Source organism: Drosophila mojavensis, unplaced genomic scaffold, assembly GCF_018153725.1.
Source record: "Drosophila mojavensis isolate 15081-1352.22 unplaced genomic scaffold, ASM1815372v1 contig_81, whole genome shotgun sequence".
Lineage (NCBI taxonomy): Eukaryota > Metazoa > Arthropoda > Insecta > Diptera > Drosophilidae > Drosophila > Drosophila mojavensis.
In genome coordinates this window covers 3,704,814-3,722,407 of record NW_025318907.1, presented here as the reverse complement: position 1 = coordinate 3,722,407, position 17,594 = coordinate 3,704,814, and the positions used below count along the sequence as shown (strand labels likewise).

At 36.4% G+C, this 17,594-nt stretch overlaps 1 protein-coding gene across 19 annotated transcripts in view; it reads left to right on the top strand.

Annotated features, from left to right (window-relative positions):
• Window positions 1–17,594, top strand: part of LOC6580662 (heterogeneous nuclear ribonucleoprotein L-like) — a 153,556-nt gene that overhangs the window by 81,399 nt on the left and 54,563 nt on the right. For 12 of the 19 annotated variants that reach the window (XM_015164362.3, XM_032730335.2, XM_015164366.3 and 9 more), the window contains 2 exons: window positions 4,287–4,469; window positions 4,543–4,621. In XM_015164362.3, the coding sequence (XP_015019848.1) occupies window positions 4,287–4,469; window positions 4,543–4,621 (262 nt within the window). The remainder of the gene's footprint in view (window positions 1–4,286; window positions 4,470–4,542; window positions 4,622–17,594) is intronic. The other 7 variants (XM_015164363.3, XM_044011255.1, XM_044011256.1 and 4 more) reach the window with 1 other exon arrangement.

Here is a 17,594-nt window from a genome sequence, read left to right as displayed (position 1 = left end):
AATATTATTTAAAACAAAAAACATAAATAAAATATAAATAAAAAAATTATAAAAATTAAAAATAATAAATAAGAATTATAATACAAAACAAATAATATTTATAAATAATAATAATAATAAAAATAAATAAATTTTAATACAAAGTAACTAATATATACAAATAATAATAAATAAAAAAGAATAGAAAATATAACATATAAAACAAAATATAGCCAACTATTTTATAAAATACAACATAATATTTATAATACCTAATAAATAAAATATGTATATGTATAATTAACAGTAATAATAAGAAAACATTTAGTTTGTAGTATCACTACATAACATAATCAACATGATATGAGTATAAATACATAATAAATTACTTTTTTAAATTTCTTTGATCATAACTTCATGGCCCAATCAATTTGGCATATATGTCTAGCACTATTTCCATATAATTATTCCTATGTTGGTTAAATATTCATAGTGAATTCATGCTAAAGCAGCAGGTCCTTGGGTGCTAGTCACTTCCTTCGCTGTTTTATGAGCCCCATTTTCATTTACTCATACTCACACACACGCACACACACACAAGCCATACATACTAAGCAAGCATATTAAAGTGTGTGTTCTATTACTTAATTATTAATAATGCCTGCTCATCGCTTCGCATACAAAGAGAGAGCAGAGACACACACACACACATACACACTCAGCCACCCACAACACTTGCCAGCTGCTGTGATGTCCACAGCTTGTTTCATTGAAAGAAAAACAAGTATTTCCTCTTTCCACTTGGTCCGCCTGCACCACAGAACTTTTCTAATTAGTTTTTGCTGGCAGTGCGCTTTATAGTTATGCATTTCACTTCTTGGCCGAGTTGCCAGCTGCTGGCTGCTGGCTGCTCCCAACTTAGTCTCCACAATTTTCCAGCATTTATTGCAATTTACACCAAGTCTAGACCAGCTAGCTCTATGGCTGGACATGTGGGTGGACGGTCGAAATGTGCGCAATTATTGTAAATGTCGCAATCATTGAGCAGCTGAGAAAAGTGCAAGAGAAGTAAATGAGTCTGGTTAATGAGAGAGACAGCTTATTCAGTGCATGAATGAATGAATGAACGAATAGATGGCGCGTGCTGCTTTCTGATATGCTAAAAGCTGAAAGGCTGACCGTCTCAAGTTGTGTATGTATTGTCCTAGTGGACAAGGGCGTGATTATGTTATCATGGTAGTCAACGTCAGTTTTGTAATTTGAGTGAATGTACCGCACACTCATTGTTCGCTGGTAATTGGATAGGATTAAATATGACCCAAGTGTAGTCACAGCTGCGTGTGTGTGTGTGTGTGTGTGTGCGAGTCTGCCCAGATACGCTAATTAATGCAAAGCAATTTTCCACTGCCATGGCAAATACTTCAAAAGCCAAAGAAGATTTGAAAACCAAGCAATCAAGCATTGCATTAATTTCTAATACATACAAGATAGAGAGAGAGAGAGAGAGAGAGAGAGGGAGGGTATAGAGAGCATAGGCTAAGCATAATAATTGATTTGTCTATTCATAAATTGACTTTAAAATTTTTCTGTTTTCATCAATAACTTGTTTATGCTCTGGGATCTGCTTCTAGCCAACTGGCAGTGCAACAAATTAAAAGTAATCCCTGCTAACGGGCAGAAACCGCCCTAAGGCCTGCCTTTTAATCTTCATTTTGTGCTAAGCCGGCACCATACAAACAAAATAAAAGTGAAGAAAAAACGAAAAGCATAAAGCAAATTCTTTAGGCTGGCTCTTCTTATAAGCCACTTAATCAAGCCTCCATTCGCAACGCCCAGCCATTCTTTGTGCTGTCAATTACTGCCGGCCCCGCCCCAAATCGTCCATTTCGTGCTGTTGATTGGAAAATCTGTGCAAACATTTTCAACAAGAGCGCCAAATTTGTTGTGCCCGACTTATCGATGAATTTCATGAATAACAAAATATATTTAGCCCCAGCGCTCTCGACAAGATTTATGCGCCGCCTGAAAGACAATGAGAGAGCGAATCCACTTCTGGGCCCCATTCCCCAGCGGGAAAACTTCTACAAATTGAACATTTAACCCATTAGGGGGTCGCCTTGTGAATATTTTGTGCTCTTAAATGAATAAATAGGCACGCAACGAAATGAGACGAAGACGAACATTTTGCAGCTTAAATTTAGCATAAATTTCCATGCCAAGAGCAACTCATTATAATTTGCCATCAATTCAGAAATACATACATATATATATATATATAAATTATGATATATATATATATATATATATATACGTAGGCATAAATATATATTTATAGTATTATGTCTTAAGACACGTCGCGCTGCCTGGCGGCTGCTTGGAAAACTCATTAACGTAATTTTCGAAAATTTATAAATGTTAATTGGAAAATGTACTTTCGGCTGTGCTCTGTCTGAAAATTCTTTCGCACTTGGCCCTAGACAATAACTGCTTATTAAATTATGCTAATGAGTTTTACCAGCGCCAACTGTCAGTGAAAATGCCAACAATTTTTCGGGTCTAGGCTGGCGGGTCGACCGAGCCAGGCAAACTGTAAGCCAACCAAACGAAAAATTCCAATTATCGGGCCAAAAAAGAAAAGCACGCAACAAAGCAGTTAACTACAGATGCCAGAGAACTTTAAATGTGCTGCTATTATTATTATTATATTTATCATAAAATGAGAAAAACAAAAGCGGATGAAGATTAAATATTCTTGAAAATTAATTTACCGGGCTTAACAATACGATGAAAAGTTTTCGACAATATTTTCCGCTCAATGCTTTGTTTTTGCATTTATTCTGTGAGGCATTCGTGAAGCTATAAAATGAAAATTTTAGTTGCAGCACAGATTGTTGATAGGGTTTATTTCATTTCAACAGTTTACAAATACAATTAATTATATATGCAATTTTATATGTGAGATATAAAGTAAAATATAATATTTTATAATATTTTTTAGAGTACATAAATATATAGAATATTTTATGCAATTTTACTTGTTTTCTTAGGACTCTGCAAGTGTCTCTCACATTTTTCTTAAAGAGCGGCAATTGATCAAATAGATTTATAAAGAGATTGAGGTCATTCCATCAGTTTTATCTTGATTCCTTATATACATATGCAGTCGACTCGGATCGAATCGTGCTCAGCCAACGCTCGTATGAGTAGAGACCAGCTATTGTTTGATTAGAGCCATGCTCGTGTGCCGATAGCTCTGGAAATTCTTTAAATATGCTCTTCACATACAGTAAAGGACAGTACGAATAGCGCTTGCTCACGATTAGCAGCAACCTAAGATTATAATTAATTCTGGTTTAAATACTGCAGCTCTGGGTGTATCGATAGGTTAAAATATTACCGTTTGATGGGAGCGAACAGCAAGACATAATTGTTGCTTGCTGGTGCTTAAAATAAATTGTGAAAAATAAATATGATAATCTACGTAGCGGAACAATGTTTTTATTTCATGTTTTAGACTATATATATATCTCACAATTTTGTTTTACACTGCAAAAAACTAAGGAACCTTTGTATGGGAATTATTTATGCTAGTGCAGCTGCTTTAACTACTGCTTAATAACGCTTTATATCATAAATCTTTGCTCTTCCAATCCATAACAAAACACTTATATCTCGATTTACCAGCTAATAAAAAATGGTTCAAATGCTTCGTTATAAAAATTCCTTTAGCTCAGAAACAATCAAAAAGAGATTAGCTTATAAAACGCCGCAGACAAAATTCCTTTAAATCTCAAAAGCTGTGTGTTTTCCAGCCTAGCAAATTAGCATTTTTGAACCGTTGCGGAATGCCATGTTATTTGCAGCTCGACTGAGAATTGTTTCTACTGAAATGTCAGTCAGGCCGTATATGTCAATGTGTGTGTGTGTATGTGTGTGTGTGTGGTAGAGACTGCAGCCATTTTTTTTTGCAGTTGTCATTGCTGTGCTGTTGCTGTTGCTGTTGCTTTTGTGTCTGCTGCATGGTGCTCGTTTATTAATTAGTCAGAGGACAGTGCGGGAGGTTGCTGCGGGGGGTTAGGGCAGAAAACTCGTTGGCAGCTTTTTGGCCTGTTTTTGCTTTGTTTGGTTCTCTTTTTTGTGTGTTTTCCATTTTTTTTTTGCGGTCGGGTTGTATGGCCGGCCTGCATATGACAGTTGGGACTGCCAGCGGCAGAGGCTTTCAATTTGATGTTAACTCTCGACTGGCTTCAATCTCAATTTTAATTTCGTTTCGTTTCTCTCTCTCTTTCTCGTTTTGTCTCTTGCAGGATGTCTTGCATAAAATTTGCAATCCACATGGCCAAGTGCTGCGCATTGTCATCTTCAAAAAGAACGGCGTTCAGGCCATGGTTGAATTTGATAGCCTCGATGCGGCTACACGTGCACGCGAGAATCTCAATGGAGCCGACATCTATGCCGGATGCTGCACTCTTAAAATTGATTTTGCCAAGGTGAGTTACCCGAGTGATCCAATCATATTCATATATATAGATATGCCTTATCAAAATGTGTCCACTTTTATAGCCGGAGAAATTGAATGTTTATAAGAATGAGACAGACACCAGCTGGGACTATACCCTGAGCACAGGTGAGATTCAACCAAGTGCGTTCAAATTTTTTACTACTATTTCTTACTAGTCTATAAGCGTACCTATGCACCTCACAGAGAATACTATATATATAAATACATATCAAAATATATATCGATAAGTCATGAGTACACTAAACAACATTTCGCATATTCTCATAATACACACTGATTACACGCACACGCCCACTCTCTCACACACATGAAGAGGAAGACACACACATACACACACTTGCTTTTTATTGCCCACATGTGGAGAGAGTTGCGTAAATATATATATATGTATATACATATACATATATATATATTTATATATATATCATCATATATGTATATATACAAAACTCTGTTTGGCCAATTAGTTGGCCAAGTCTTTATTTTTCTTTTTTTTTTTAATTAACTTTTAGGTGAAATGTTAAACTTTTGTAAACATTTTCAATTGCCAAACACTTTCACAACATTTTTATTTACATTAAAATTTATTTAGAGATTAAACTTTGACACTCGAGTGCTGAAATTTATAAATAATATATCAAAATGTCGAGAGTGACGAGGCGTCTACGTAATTTGATTACGATTTGCACACTGAATTAAATGTATTAATAGATCAGGCTATGCAATTTAATTAAATCTGTTTATTTTTATTTTTTTGTTACATAAATATTTGAATTTAACACGAGCTGTAAAATATGCAACAAACGTTAAAATTAATTCATTGTAATTGATTTATCATATTCTTTTGTTATATATATATATTTTTTTATTTTTATTTTTTCATATTTCTTGTCTATTTATTGCAATTTTAAAATTTTTATTTGTATATTTTTATATATGTTTTGCATAAATATTTAATAATTTGCCGACGTTGCGCATACGTAATATATGTGTACCCGTTCTAAAGCTGTGCCACCTGGCGTATGCTTAATGTTTAGCTGAACATTTTCGCACTTTGCCCCGCGAGCGCCTGGAATGTGAAACCCACACAGCATGCGCTACGTCACGTGTACGTAATATTCATATGAAATTTAATTTGAAAAACTTTGCTCTCTCGAATCTGTTGAACTGATTTTCCACCTTACCTGTCGTATGCTTGATGTATCAAACAATAAACTATCTCACACACAGACACACACACACACACGCACAGAGAATTCTAAGAAACTGCGTACCCTTATCACGGGCGCTCTTGACGTATACGTAATGTGAATAGGAGCATGGTTTACCTGACGTATGCTTGATATGTTAGGATAATATTGCAAAGTTGCTGCAGTCCTTTGTGTCTGCCAGAGAATTTATTTCATGTTTTCTTTTAATAGTCTAGATAGACACATTATTTTCACATGCTCTTGTCTGCCCTTAAAGTTTCGTCTGTAACGGGCTGGCTTTAAAGCCTTTTTGACTGCCTTAGCGCCTGTCACACAGGTCATGCAAAAGGCGCCGTGTCGCAGCTCTAATTGCCACAGCCGAGAGCTTCTAGCGCACAACAACATCAAACATTAATGCTACTCAAGAGCGCACGAGCATCGTCAAAGTTAGCAAAGCAACGGGAACAGCAACAGCCGACGCCCAACGTCCCAGTCATAATATTGGCCACATCAAATGTAAGCTACAGCAGCAGCAGCAGCAGCAGCAGCACCTGGCACCGGCATCAGCACCTCTTGGCACCTCCGTCCTGCCCACCTTTTCCGTTCGCGTTGCCCACATTCAACACGCTGCGGCACATGTCTCGCTTTATGACAGTCGACAAAGTTGCGCGCGTTAAATGCCATTTTTAATTTTTATATTTCACTTTGAATAAAAATGAAATTAAACGTTCGTTGTTGTTGTTGCTGTTGCTTGCCTGCACCGGCCTGTTGTCTGTTGTCTGTTGTCTGTTGTCTGTGTGTTGTCGCAGACAGCGAGGCGGCAACGTTGTCGTGCAATTTGCCCGAACTTCAAAAGGCCGACAAACTGCAGAAAATCTGCCATTCGCGCGACATACAGCACTTCCCAGCCATGCTGCTCCCCGCTTCCTGCTGCTGCTGCTGCTGCAACATTGCAAATGTCAACAGCAACAACAACATCAACATCCACTGGCTGGAATGGTCAAAGCCACAATAACTCAGACGATGCAGCCACACTGAGTGTGCCCACTGTCATATTTTGCTACTTTTTGTTGCTGGACAAACTTTTTTTGTGTTTGCTGGTTTTTTGTTTTTGTTTTTTGGTTGTGGCATGTGCCTTGCATTCAGCTATTTGTTGCTGTCTGTCGATGCTCTTCCTCTTCTGGTTGTTTGCACTGCATTTGCATGCCGCGTCAGCAGCAGGTGGAGGTGTGCGTGCCTCTGGTGTCTGTCTGTTGCATTGCATTGCATTAGGCCTGCCCAGTCCAGCGTCGCCCATATCGCTCGCTCAGTTTGCTTTTGCCAAGTCCAGTTGCCATCAATGAATGCCAAAATGAATGAACTTGGCGGCAGCCGAGACGGCAGTCGGACGACCAGCCAGCAGCATCTGGTACCACATTATGTGGGCGTGTAAATTAGAACCGGACACAGGCACAGAGATAGACAGTCAGAGATAGAGTGAGAGAGAGTGGGCATCTCACATAATGAACATGCCACAATGATATGTGGCCAGAGGCGCATGGCGCCACATCTCTGTTTAACTTCTCTCCTCCTGCTCATTGTCCGTGTGTGTGGCTGTAAATGTTGTTTGCTGCTGCTGCGCTCCTCTTCATTGCCAATTTGTAATGGATAGTTTCATTGCATAACACTGTTTGCTTATCTTTGTGATTTATTCGATATTTATTGGATTTATAATACGAAAAGGTTTTAATTATTAGTTGAGTTATTTGAAGTACTTGAGCAAATTTATATTTCACTCAAATTAGCATTGCAGTTTGTGAGAGTTTTCCAAGTGGGAATATTTCAAGAAAATATTTCAAAATATGCTATAGTTGAAATGGTAACAGAGATAAAAACAAATACTTTAAAATAAAAAACAACTCCTAAAATATATTAAAATTTATAAAATAATTAAAATTATTAAATATTAAATTGGGCAAGATTTTATTTATTATCTACGAATTGCTAATTTGAAACAACTTCAAGGTCTAAACATTTCCTTTCTTTACTCTATTAAATATTTAGAGACAAAACAACTGTCATGTTCAACCATAACTATTTGTTTTAAATTTGTAATTAGTTTCAAGCAGTTTCTTTATGTGGTAAAACCTTTGTTTTAATTTTCGTATCAATCTGAAACATAAAAATATTTTTTTTTTTTTTTTTTGAGGCTTTTCCGTAACAAGACTTATGGGTGGGCAAAATATATACCTTTTTAAATATTTATAACCTTAACTCAGAACCAGATTTTTAAGTTTACTAACATTTTAATATTTAAATCTGCAACGATTGGATACGACAGCCAAGAACTTGATTTATTACGACAAATTAAATATTCATAAAAAAGAAATAGCTTCGGCTGTCGTGTTGAACAATTATTCGTTATGCATTTGCAATTAGCTGCAACTAATCTATATTTATATAGTGAAAAATTTGCTTTCAGTTGCTTGAATTATGCAGGAGACTTAAGAGAGACCGCCGACTCCGGAGGCGGCTGTTGTCCATTCATTTGCTAATAGAATGCAAATCAATAGCAATTTCTGCTCCAAGTGAGCTTTTGCTTGCAGTTTGACGTTTAATGTAAAGCAGCAGCAGCAGCAGCAGTAGCAGCAGCAGCGCCCCCCACTGACCTTCGACCTTATATGACAGGCATTTTAAACTGGTCTGCGCTGGGTCTGGCCAATCAATAGAATTCATTAAAAATGCTGCTGCTGCTGGTGACAGGGGGCACGCCCACAGCTGACGCACAGCCATAAATTGTGCATGACTGGCAACAATAATAGAAAGAAAGAAGGTAAATGGACGAGACAAAACAAAGGCGATAACAAGTTAAATATCAAGTGAAAACTGCCAACAAGAACATTTGCATCGGGCCCAGGGCCCAGGGCCTAAGCGCAGATGGAGCAGAGAGTGCCTTCAGCAATCGATTTAGAAGACGTACTGAAGTTGTTTTTAAACACCGTTTACTGTAGTTAACCCAAAAAACCTAACCTCAAAAGCAAATAGCCCCAGAAACTAACCTCAACTAAAAATATATATATATATGCTAACTTTATAAACTCTAGTGTTAAAAAATAAAGGCAAAAGAAATACAAAACAAATAGAATTTGTGTAGTATTTGCATTTGGCAAGCGTCAGAGTCGCCTCTGGCTAACCAAGCTGACAGACAGACAGACATAGATATATATATATGTATATACTGAGGGTTGACTTTCGCGAGGGAGCTTTTTCGCCTGCATATTTACGAGTGGCTTGTGTCTGCACAGCGAGTCACTTCACGTGCAATTTTATCTATGCGCGCGGTTGGCGTTTTGTTAATTTTCCACTCATTTTCCATGGCATCCTAGCTGCGGTTTTCAACCCGCCCGCCCTTTGGCTGCTTCCGCTTCCGTTCTGCAGTCAGACTTATTCTTGTGTTTTCTTTCTCTTTTTTTTTTTTTTTTCTTGAATTTCTTTTTATTTAGATAGATTCTTATGCTCATCGCATTTGGGGCATGCTTCGTGCTGTCACGCGATGTGTTTTTACGTTTTGCTTCTTTGTGGGCGAACAGTTCGCTCTTTATTTGACAGCAAATTGTTTTTGTGTGTGTGTGTTTTTTTTTTTTTTTAAGTCGATGAGTTGCTTGAGTTCCGTTTTATTTTTCCTCTTACTACCGTTGTTAGCCAAGGACGTTCGATTTTTAGTGGCGCTTGACAAACCGACGAATACGTGCAGCTAGTTCACGTATACGTAATGTCTAGCTACGTATACGTAATGCAGTTTTGCACTCGGCTCTTTAAGTAACAGTTGGCCTATTATAGAGACTTGGCTTATTATAGAGACACGATTAGTGCGAGGCGAACAAGACTTCAAATTGGACTTTCTTTAGCTGGAATTGCTATATATATATAGTTGCTAGGAATTGTTTTTAGCAGTTGAAGCTGAAGTTTAGTGATAAATTTGTTTGCATGTCAGCTGCCAAGTAGGGCTTCCATAGAAGTCCTTAGGCAAACTTTGTCAGCGCTTAAATTCGTGATAGCAACATTTGTTTATTTCGCTCTGTTGTCGTTAAATTTTGCCCGCATATCCATAACTTAATTATATTTATGTTTTTATATGCATACGCTTATAATACATTGAAGGCCCAACCCACCGCAGCCCCTATTGTTATGCGATCAATCACTTTAATACAAATACGGCCACAGTAAACATTTAGTCCGGAAAACTCATAACAGCTGACACAAGCGCCATTTTCTGCTGCTATTATCGTATCAGCTAACAAAAGCAAACCAGAAAAAAAAAAAAAAAAAAATACAAACAACAGAACAGAAAAATATAACTGAATGCCATCCCCCAAAAACTATGCTATAATTAACCACAAAAACTGGCAGCAGCGACCTCAGCGCCCTTTGCCTTCGGTGTTTTGTACGAGACCACAACACAGAGAAAAACCTGCATTGTAATGGATGTCATTAATTATTTATGAATGCATGACAATAACAATAACAATGTGGCGTAATAAAGCAGCCTAGACTGGGCGTGATAATAGACGAGCAACAGATACCCTGTAAAATACAAATATATTTATATAATATATGTGACTATATTATAATAAGAGAGCAGCTCCAACTCTTTGTCTCTCTCTCTCTCTCTACATACCCCTTGTCAGCCCTTAGTTACAGGGTATATTAGTTACCACAAAGACACGATATAGCTGCAAAAATTACAATCACAAAATAACCAACACATAAAAATAACAATCAAAATGCCAAAAGTCATCAAAAACAGAAACAGAAAAGTGAAAAAAAAAAAAAAACACAAGAATGCCAGCACGAAACACATTTAAAAGTCGCATAACAGAACAATTTGAATACTGAGAAGCGCAGAGAGGGCAGCTGACATAAAACATGACAAAACTACTTTACGTTTATGATTAAATCATGCCTGACGGAAAGCCAGCCCGTAGAGCTCAGCGACGGGCTGGAATGCAAAAGGTGTTCTCAGTTTTATGATGTGACTAGCAGGCGATGGCACACACAACTATCGAATTAAATGAGCATAAATAATTCATATGGGACAACACACACACACACACACACACCAGCACAGACACACACATACACAGACATGCGAATGGCCATGTATGCAAATGACAATGACAACCCTAATGCGTTGCGTTGGCAACTCTGTCTGTGTGAGTTAGGTTATGTGTGTGTGTATGTGTGTGTGTGAGCGCCTGTGATTTCAATTATTACGCAAAGCATTCAACTGAAGGGATGTCTGTAATGTGAGGCAGTGCTGATACCCTGTAATGCGGTAAATGGGGTCAAATGTGCTGAAAAGGGAGCACTGACTAATACATGCATGTATTTCTTATATGAATATTATCCCATAATGTCGTATTTCTCCCCTCATTTTCTCTGCTGAGCATCTTCTAGTCTTGCTGCAACCCTTGGCCAGTAGATTGGTAAAGGGTATGATGACTTAAAACTCGATGTAAACAGCCATTAATCATATTCTTTCCTGCATAAAAACCCATTCAGCATTGATCAAACTTTCCAAGTTACTCGAGTCACTGCCTTTTCAATGTGCTCCCATTACTGGGTATCTTCTTGGTATTGCATTGGGTTCAGCCAGCGCCACTTGTTATTTATTTAAATTGGAATCGAAGCTTGGTGGTAAAAAGGAAAAAGAAACATGTTCGTTATTTCATCTGGCCCGACTGGCTGCTTATCCTAAATCAACATTTGTTTGCCCGATCCGTTGCCATAGTCATGGCCATGCCCATGTCCTGCAGTGCCACGCCCCTCGCCCAGCATGGCAGATATTCCCAAGGCTCTTCACTGTTTCTTAGGCACTTTATTTTTATGACACGACAATTTCTGGGTGTAAGTGTATGTGGATGTGGATGTGAGTGTGGGTGTGGGTGTAGCAGTCCTTCAGCCTGGCTGGTTGCTGATTATTTTCGTTTTATCTAGAGCCTTGCGCTATTTTGGATCCTCAATTTGTTTTTAGTGGCACATTTGCCCAGCCATATGCTGACTCCCACTTCCACTCATACCCAACCACCCCCACCATCACTTTCCCCCCCACTCCTTACCCACATATAATGCAACGTAATTATAACGGTTTATTTTTCAGCGTAGCTTAGTTTATGTCAAGCGGCAAACTTCGTGTAATCAGTGTGAATAATTTGCTTTTATACCCTCTCAGATATGGGCATTTTATTTGCTTTCGGCCATAATGGCTCTGGCGAGGGGAGCGGGGTCCAACAACCGAAGCCAGCTCACAACATTTTCGCCATGATATTTCGTCTGGTATAATTGCTGCGGACTGCCTTTTCATATGGCCCACGCATAGGCGTCAACTTTAGCATTTAGATCCAATTAAATTGGTTTTATGACCATCCCTTTACCCCCATATAATATCAGATTTGCTATTTGTGGGTGTGTGGGGGCCAACTTTGCGGCTCTGCGAATGACACTTTAGTGCCCAGTGAATACATTTTGGGGATACACGTTCGTCCTTCGTCGTTGGTTCGTGGGTTGACCATCGTCTAATCTGGTTACATGCTTTTTGTTTTACCCAAACCTAATGTGGCGCATCAAAAGTGCTGTCAACTCTTGAGGTTGTCACCCATCATTAGGCTAAATTGAACAGATGGCTGGATTTAAAATCAGCGATGCAAATACTCAAATGTTTATCTTAAAACTTTTATTGATTGATTGCACAAGTTTTCATTTAGTAAAAACTTAGAATTCATCTCCACTGAGTTGGATTATCTAATGAAGATTGATGGTTAAACCATTTGTTAGTACAAAGTACAAATGATTAAGCTTAGTCAGTTTGCATATTCGTTTTGACAGTATTCAATTAAAATGTTGATTGGCTGACTGCTCAGAACAGAGCTCAATTAGTTGGCATAGGTGATTGAAGAGTATTCAACCTTTATAGATGGCTAGCTATGAGGTATTATGATTGATCAAAATCAAATGCACTCTGAGTTTGAATTGTTTAGTTAATCTGGATTTTACCTACCATACATCATGATTGATTCAATGAAAATGAGCGGAATCTATTAACGCAAATATCGAGTAATCTATTCTTCAGATTGATGAATGAGAAAACTCACAGATATATCCAAACTGATTGAATGATTGATTTATTGAAGCAACCTCTTCCACTATTAGAAAAATAAAAATATTATAAAATAAATAAATAATACAATCCTTCATATTTAGCAATATAATGTCATCTGACATGATTGACTGATCGATTGATTGATTAGGTCCTCTTGTACAAAAATACATATTAAACCTCCAACACTTGTATAATAAACTCTTATACAATACAAAGCAATCCTGACTGCGATCTATTTCTTTGGCTTGATCTATTTTATGTTTCTACCGGCTTTACTAACCAAACTCAAACCCAACCCAGCCTCACACACTCATCACACAGAATCATTCAGTTACACACATACACACACACATACACAGCTTTATACAAGAACCACACACAAAACCTAAAAGTGATTTTCTAGCTATAAAATCTTTAAACTTAAGCTTAGTTTAGCTCTTTATAAGCGAAATATACTCCTTACAAAACTTTGACAAAGAAACGTATCAATACATTGTTTTTCTTCCAATTAAATGCATAAATATTTTTTGTTCGATTTGTGAGAAAACAAATTTCATATTTTATTCACATGGTAAATATTTTTATATAAATACATATAATATGAAACTATAATAAAAAGAAATCAACTATTAGTGAAAACAAATGCAAAAAGATGAAACTCTATCAAATGCAGCTACGACTACTTCAACGTTCAAATTTTTATCCTGTCGACACGAAAATTCTCTATCTCTCTCTCTCTCATTTAACAACAAGAACAACAAGCAGTTCAAGCCAGCAACAACTACAACAACAACATGCAACACACAAAAAACAAAAACAACAACACAGCGCCTACTAAAACCAACAACAACAACAACAAATACAATTAACCCGAAAAAAAAAACAACTCTTTCGAGAATAAAACTGAAAATTCAAAAAGAAAGGAAAAAACCTAAAGAAATCTCTTCACTTGCTACTACTAAAAATTATTGAACACACTGTATTATATTACAAAAACAACAACAACTACAACATCAACAGATACAAAGAAACATTGTGTATTATATGACAAAGTACCACAACATCAACAACAACAACAACAACATCAAGCCAGCAACAACAACAAGCAACAGCGCCAAAAAAAGAAAAAAGAATTTTTATAAGCAAGCGCAGCAGCAAATTGAGTGCAGCAAACCACAAGAACAACAACAACAACAAAATTCAGTCCAATCTTAAACAAGAACAACAACAAGTACAACAATAACAACAACCAGCTTTTTGCTCGCACTGTAAAAAAAAAATATATATTAAATTTAAAACAATATCTGCGCGCTAAAACTTAAACTTTACTAACTAATTTTAATTGCTAATTTATTTATGATTTTTGTTTGTATATTCATGATTTTATTTGATTTTATATTTCTTTTATTTTCACGGCAGTGTTTTTAAAGGTAATAACAACAATAACAACAACAACAACTACTACTACTACTACAACAACAACAACAACAGTTACTATCACAATAATAATCTAAAGAAAGAAATAATAAAAACAGCACACGGATCCAAAACCCAAACCTCGATTTATCTAGCATATATAACAATCAAAATGCGTTGCCATAGCTCGCACCCAGCCCCCGCCCCCTGCCCCTACTAAAGCCTGCCCGCCTGCCTGAACAAACAACAAACGCCCAAACCAAACCAAACGCCCGCCCGCCTGCCTGTCTGCTATCCAACAAAACTTAACTTACTTCTTTACCTTAACCTCAAATGCATCAGAAAATGCAGAAATACTAAAAATACTATTAAAAGAAAAATACTAATACTACTATTGTTCTGTTTGTTGTGTGTGTGTGTGTAGAAGTTCCAGAACAGAAAGAAACCTAAAGCAAAAACAAAAGTAATTTAAGTATATATTCCAACAACAACAACTACAATTACTACTACTACTACTACTACTACTACTACTACTACTACTCCAACTACTACAACAACAGCTACAACAACAACAGTTATGCAACTAAAAAATCAAATATATGAATGCACCAAAACTTAAGCAAAAGTACAACAAAATATTTATATATATATTCAATTTTATGCAATCTATACAAAAATTCAAAAACCAACCACGAATTATGCAAGCAAAGTATATGTATATATACATATAGAGCTATATGTCTATATATGTATATGTATGTATGAAAACTCTATATCTGGGCAGGACTAAGCATCACAACAACAACAACAAAACGCAAAAAAGCTCGCAGACAAGATACAAAAAAAAAAAAAAAAAAATCAAATAATAATAATAATGTTGCAAGCAATCAGTATATGCCTACTCACTACAGTCTCTATATAGTATCTCTTTCTTTCTCTCTCTCTCTCTTTCTCACAAAAAAAAAAAACCAAATACCCAACACTATTCTACTATCTATCTCTATCTCGCTTGTGTTTGTCTGTGTGCAGGGATGCATGGCACGGGCAGCGACGCAGCAGATGCAGCAGCCGCAGCAGCGCTAAAATTGTTGTTGTTGATGGACAAGATCATCGTCATGATATAATACAGATGATCTGATTGATGTTAATGATGATCGTGATGATCGTGTGAGATGTTAACAGCGCGGGATCGGATTATGGATACGCACATGGATAACATAATAACGACTGCGAGAGCTACTACAACAGCGACTATGGCCAGTAGAGCTAATGCGACTACAGCTGCTGCTACAGTCCCGATTCGCTAGTCGCTATAGAGCGTACAATTTGAACAGATCCTTGAAATGTTTGGGGCGGTGTATGTACGCTGACAAGTTTTTGAATTTTTTGCATAAAACTGAGATAAATGAGATAACTGAATCGATTTATCGATCTATCTATCGTTATCGGAAGAAAAATGTTGCCAATTGTGGTTGTTGCTGTGCCTGATGTTGCAAATCCGACGAGTCGAAGCTAACCGAGAGAATACAAAAAAAGAAAATTAAATCATAAAATATAAAACATAATGAAATAATAATTCAAACATAATTTAGTTTTGGAATTATTTACCCATATAAATATAGATTTATATATACATATATATATATATATATAACTTATATATATTATATAATTTTTGTTCTGTATTTCATGCCATGAACCACAAATTTTCCAAGCTTCAAATTTTATTTAATTTGTCAAAAGTTAACAAAAAATCAAAACATTTACCATTGGGATCTGTTCAAAGTTATGTAACTATATAGCTCTATATGATCGAATTTTTGGGGCGTGTAGAGAAGTTGTATGTGCCGTTGGCCCATTGGTTTTCGTCGATCGACAAAGTAGTTTCTGACGGTTCTCAAAAAGAAAAATATTTTAATCATATATATATAAATATATAAATTGTGCACCGTTCTTTGGAGAGAGACCGCGACGTCGACTAACGTTGCGTATTATCACACACACACACAGCTACTGTGACGGAGGTGAGTCAGTTGAAGCACTCTATACTAAATATAACTACCTACCAAATACCAAATATCATAGTTTGTAAGTGCAAAATCAACGTAAGATAGCCCCTACCTACCGAAACGTGTAGAGCAGCACCTAAAATTTTAAGTGATTGGGTATATTCCAATACACTGAACTTTATGGAACTTTACAAAAGTGGATCTGAGGAAATATATTAACAATCAAAGGTCTCTCAGACTTTTCTTTATGGATAATATCTTGGATAATATCAGAATAATAATTTTCTTTCTGTCTGCAAAGTATCTTTAAATATTTTCTTATCGAAATAGTCTTTTTACATATTATTCATAAGTAGTAAACTAAAAAAAAAAAAAAAAAAAAAAAAAATAATTTTATAGATAATTTGTCATTCTATGAATTTGAAAAAAAAAACAGATTTCCAGCAATTTGTATGAGCTGTATTTCAAGATTTTTTACTTTCGATAGATTCAAGTAAATTCAAATATTTAGCTTAAATTTGAGAGACAAAACTCATATGATTATCAATCAGAATCTATATTTATTTATTCCAATACGTTGAAAAGTACTTCAAGATCTTAGCTCATATATCCATATGCCATGATTGATTGCATAATATGAAAAATTCTTTATAGTTTTTCAATTATAAGTTTCGTAGACAATCGGTTTCTGCTGAATTTGTGGTTCATGGTTAGATTACATTATTTGTCAGATCTTTTTCAGTGAAGTTAGCTTTTATCGATATCCATAAATCTTTAGTGTGTTTGCTCCGCCGTCAGCGCAATTGTCGCCTTTAAAGTCGCTAATATTCGTACTCAATGCAAGACATTAGCCCACTTAGCCATAAAAGTCGATTTCAGTAAAAACACAAAATAATTGCACATGAAAATTAAGTTTTTCTATTTGTTGTTTGCATTTGTAGAACAGGTTCTCACTGTGGACCCGGCCAAAACGAGCTACAGAAAAAAATTTCAAACTGAAACAAAAAATAAAAGCAAATGGCAAAAATTGGGGTCGCAGTCGCGATTTTGTTGGTCAGGTGGCCCTGAAACTCAGGTGTGTGGAGCGTGTGAGCGTAGTTGGAAAATCGAAGGCAAATGTTGCAGCAGCTGCGGTTCAATAAATGGTCGATAGATGTCGCCTTATCGAATTGCCCTTGTTTATCTAATTGCCGTTCTTGAACTTTGCTCATCAATTTGATTGACAGTCCTGTTGTCGTTGATTTGGCTAATAAACCGCTAAACTATTGTCTGCGACTCGCATAATTTCGCTAAATATGTGTTGGCTGTCATAAATTATTGTTATATAAGCATTTGTGCTG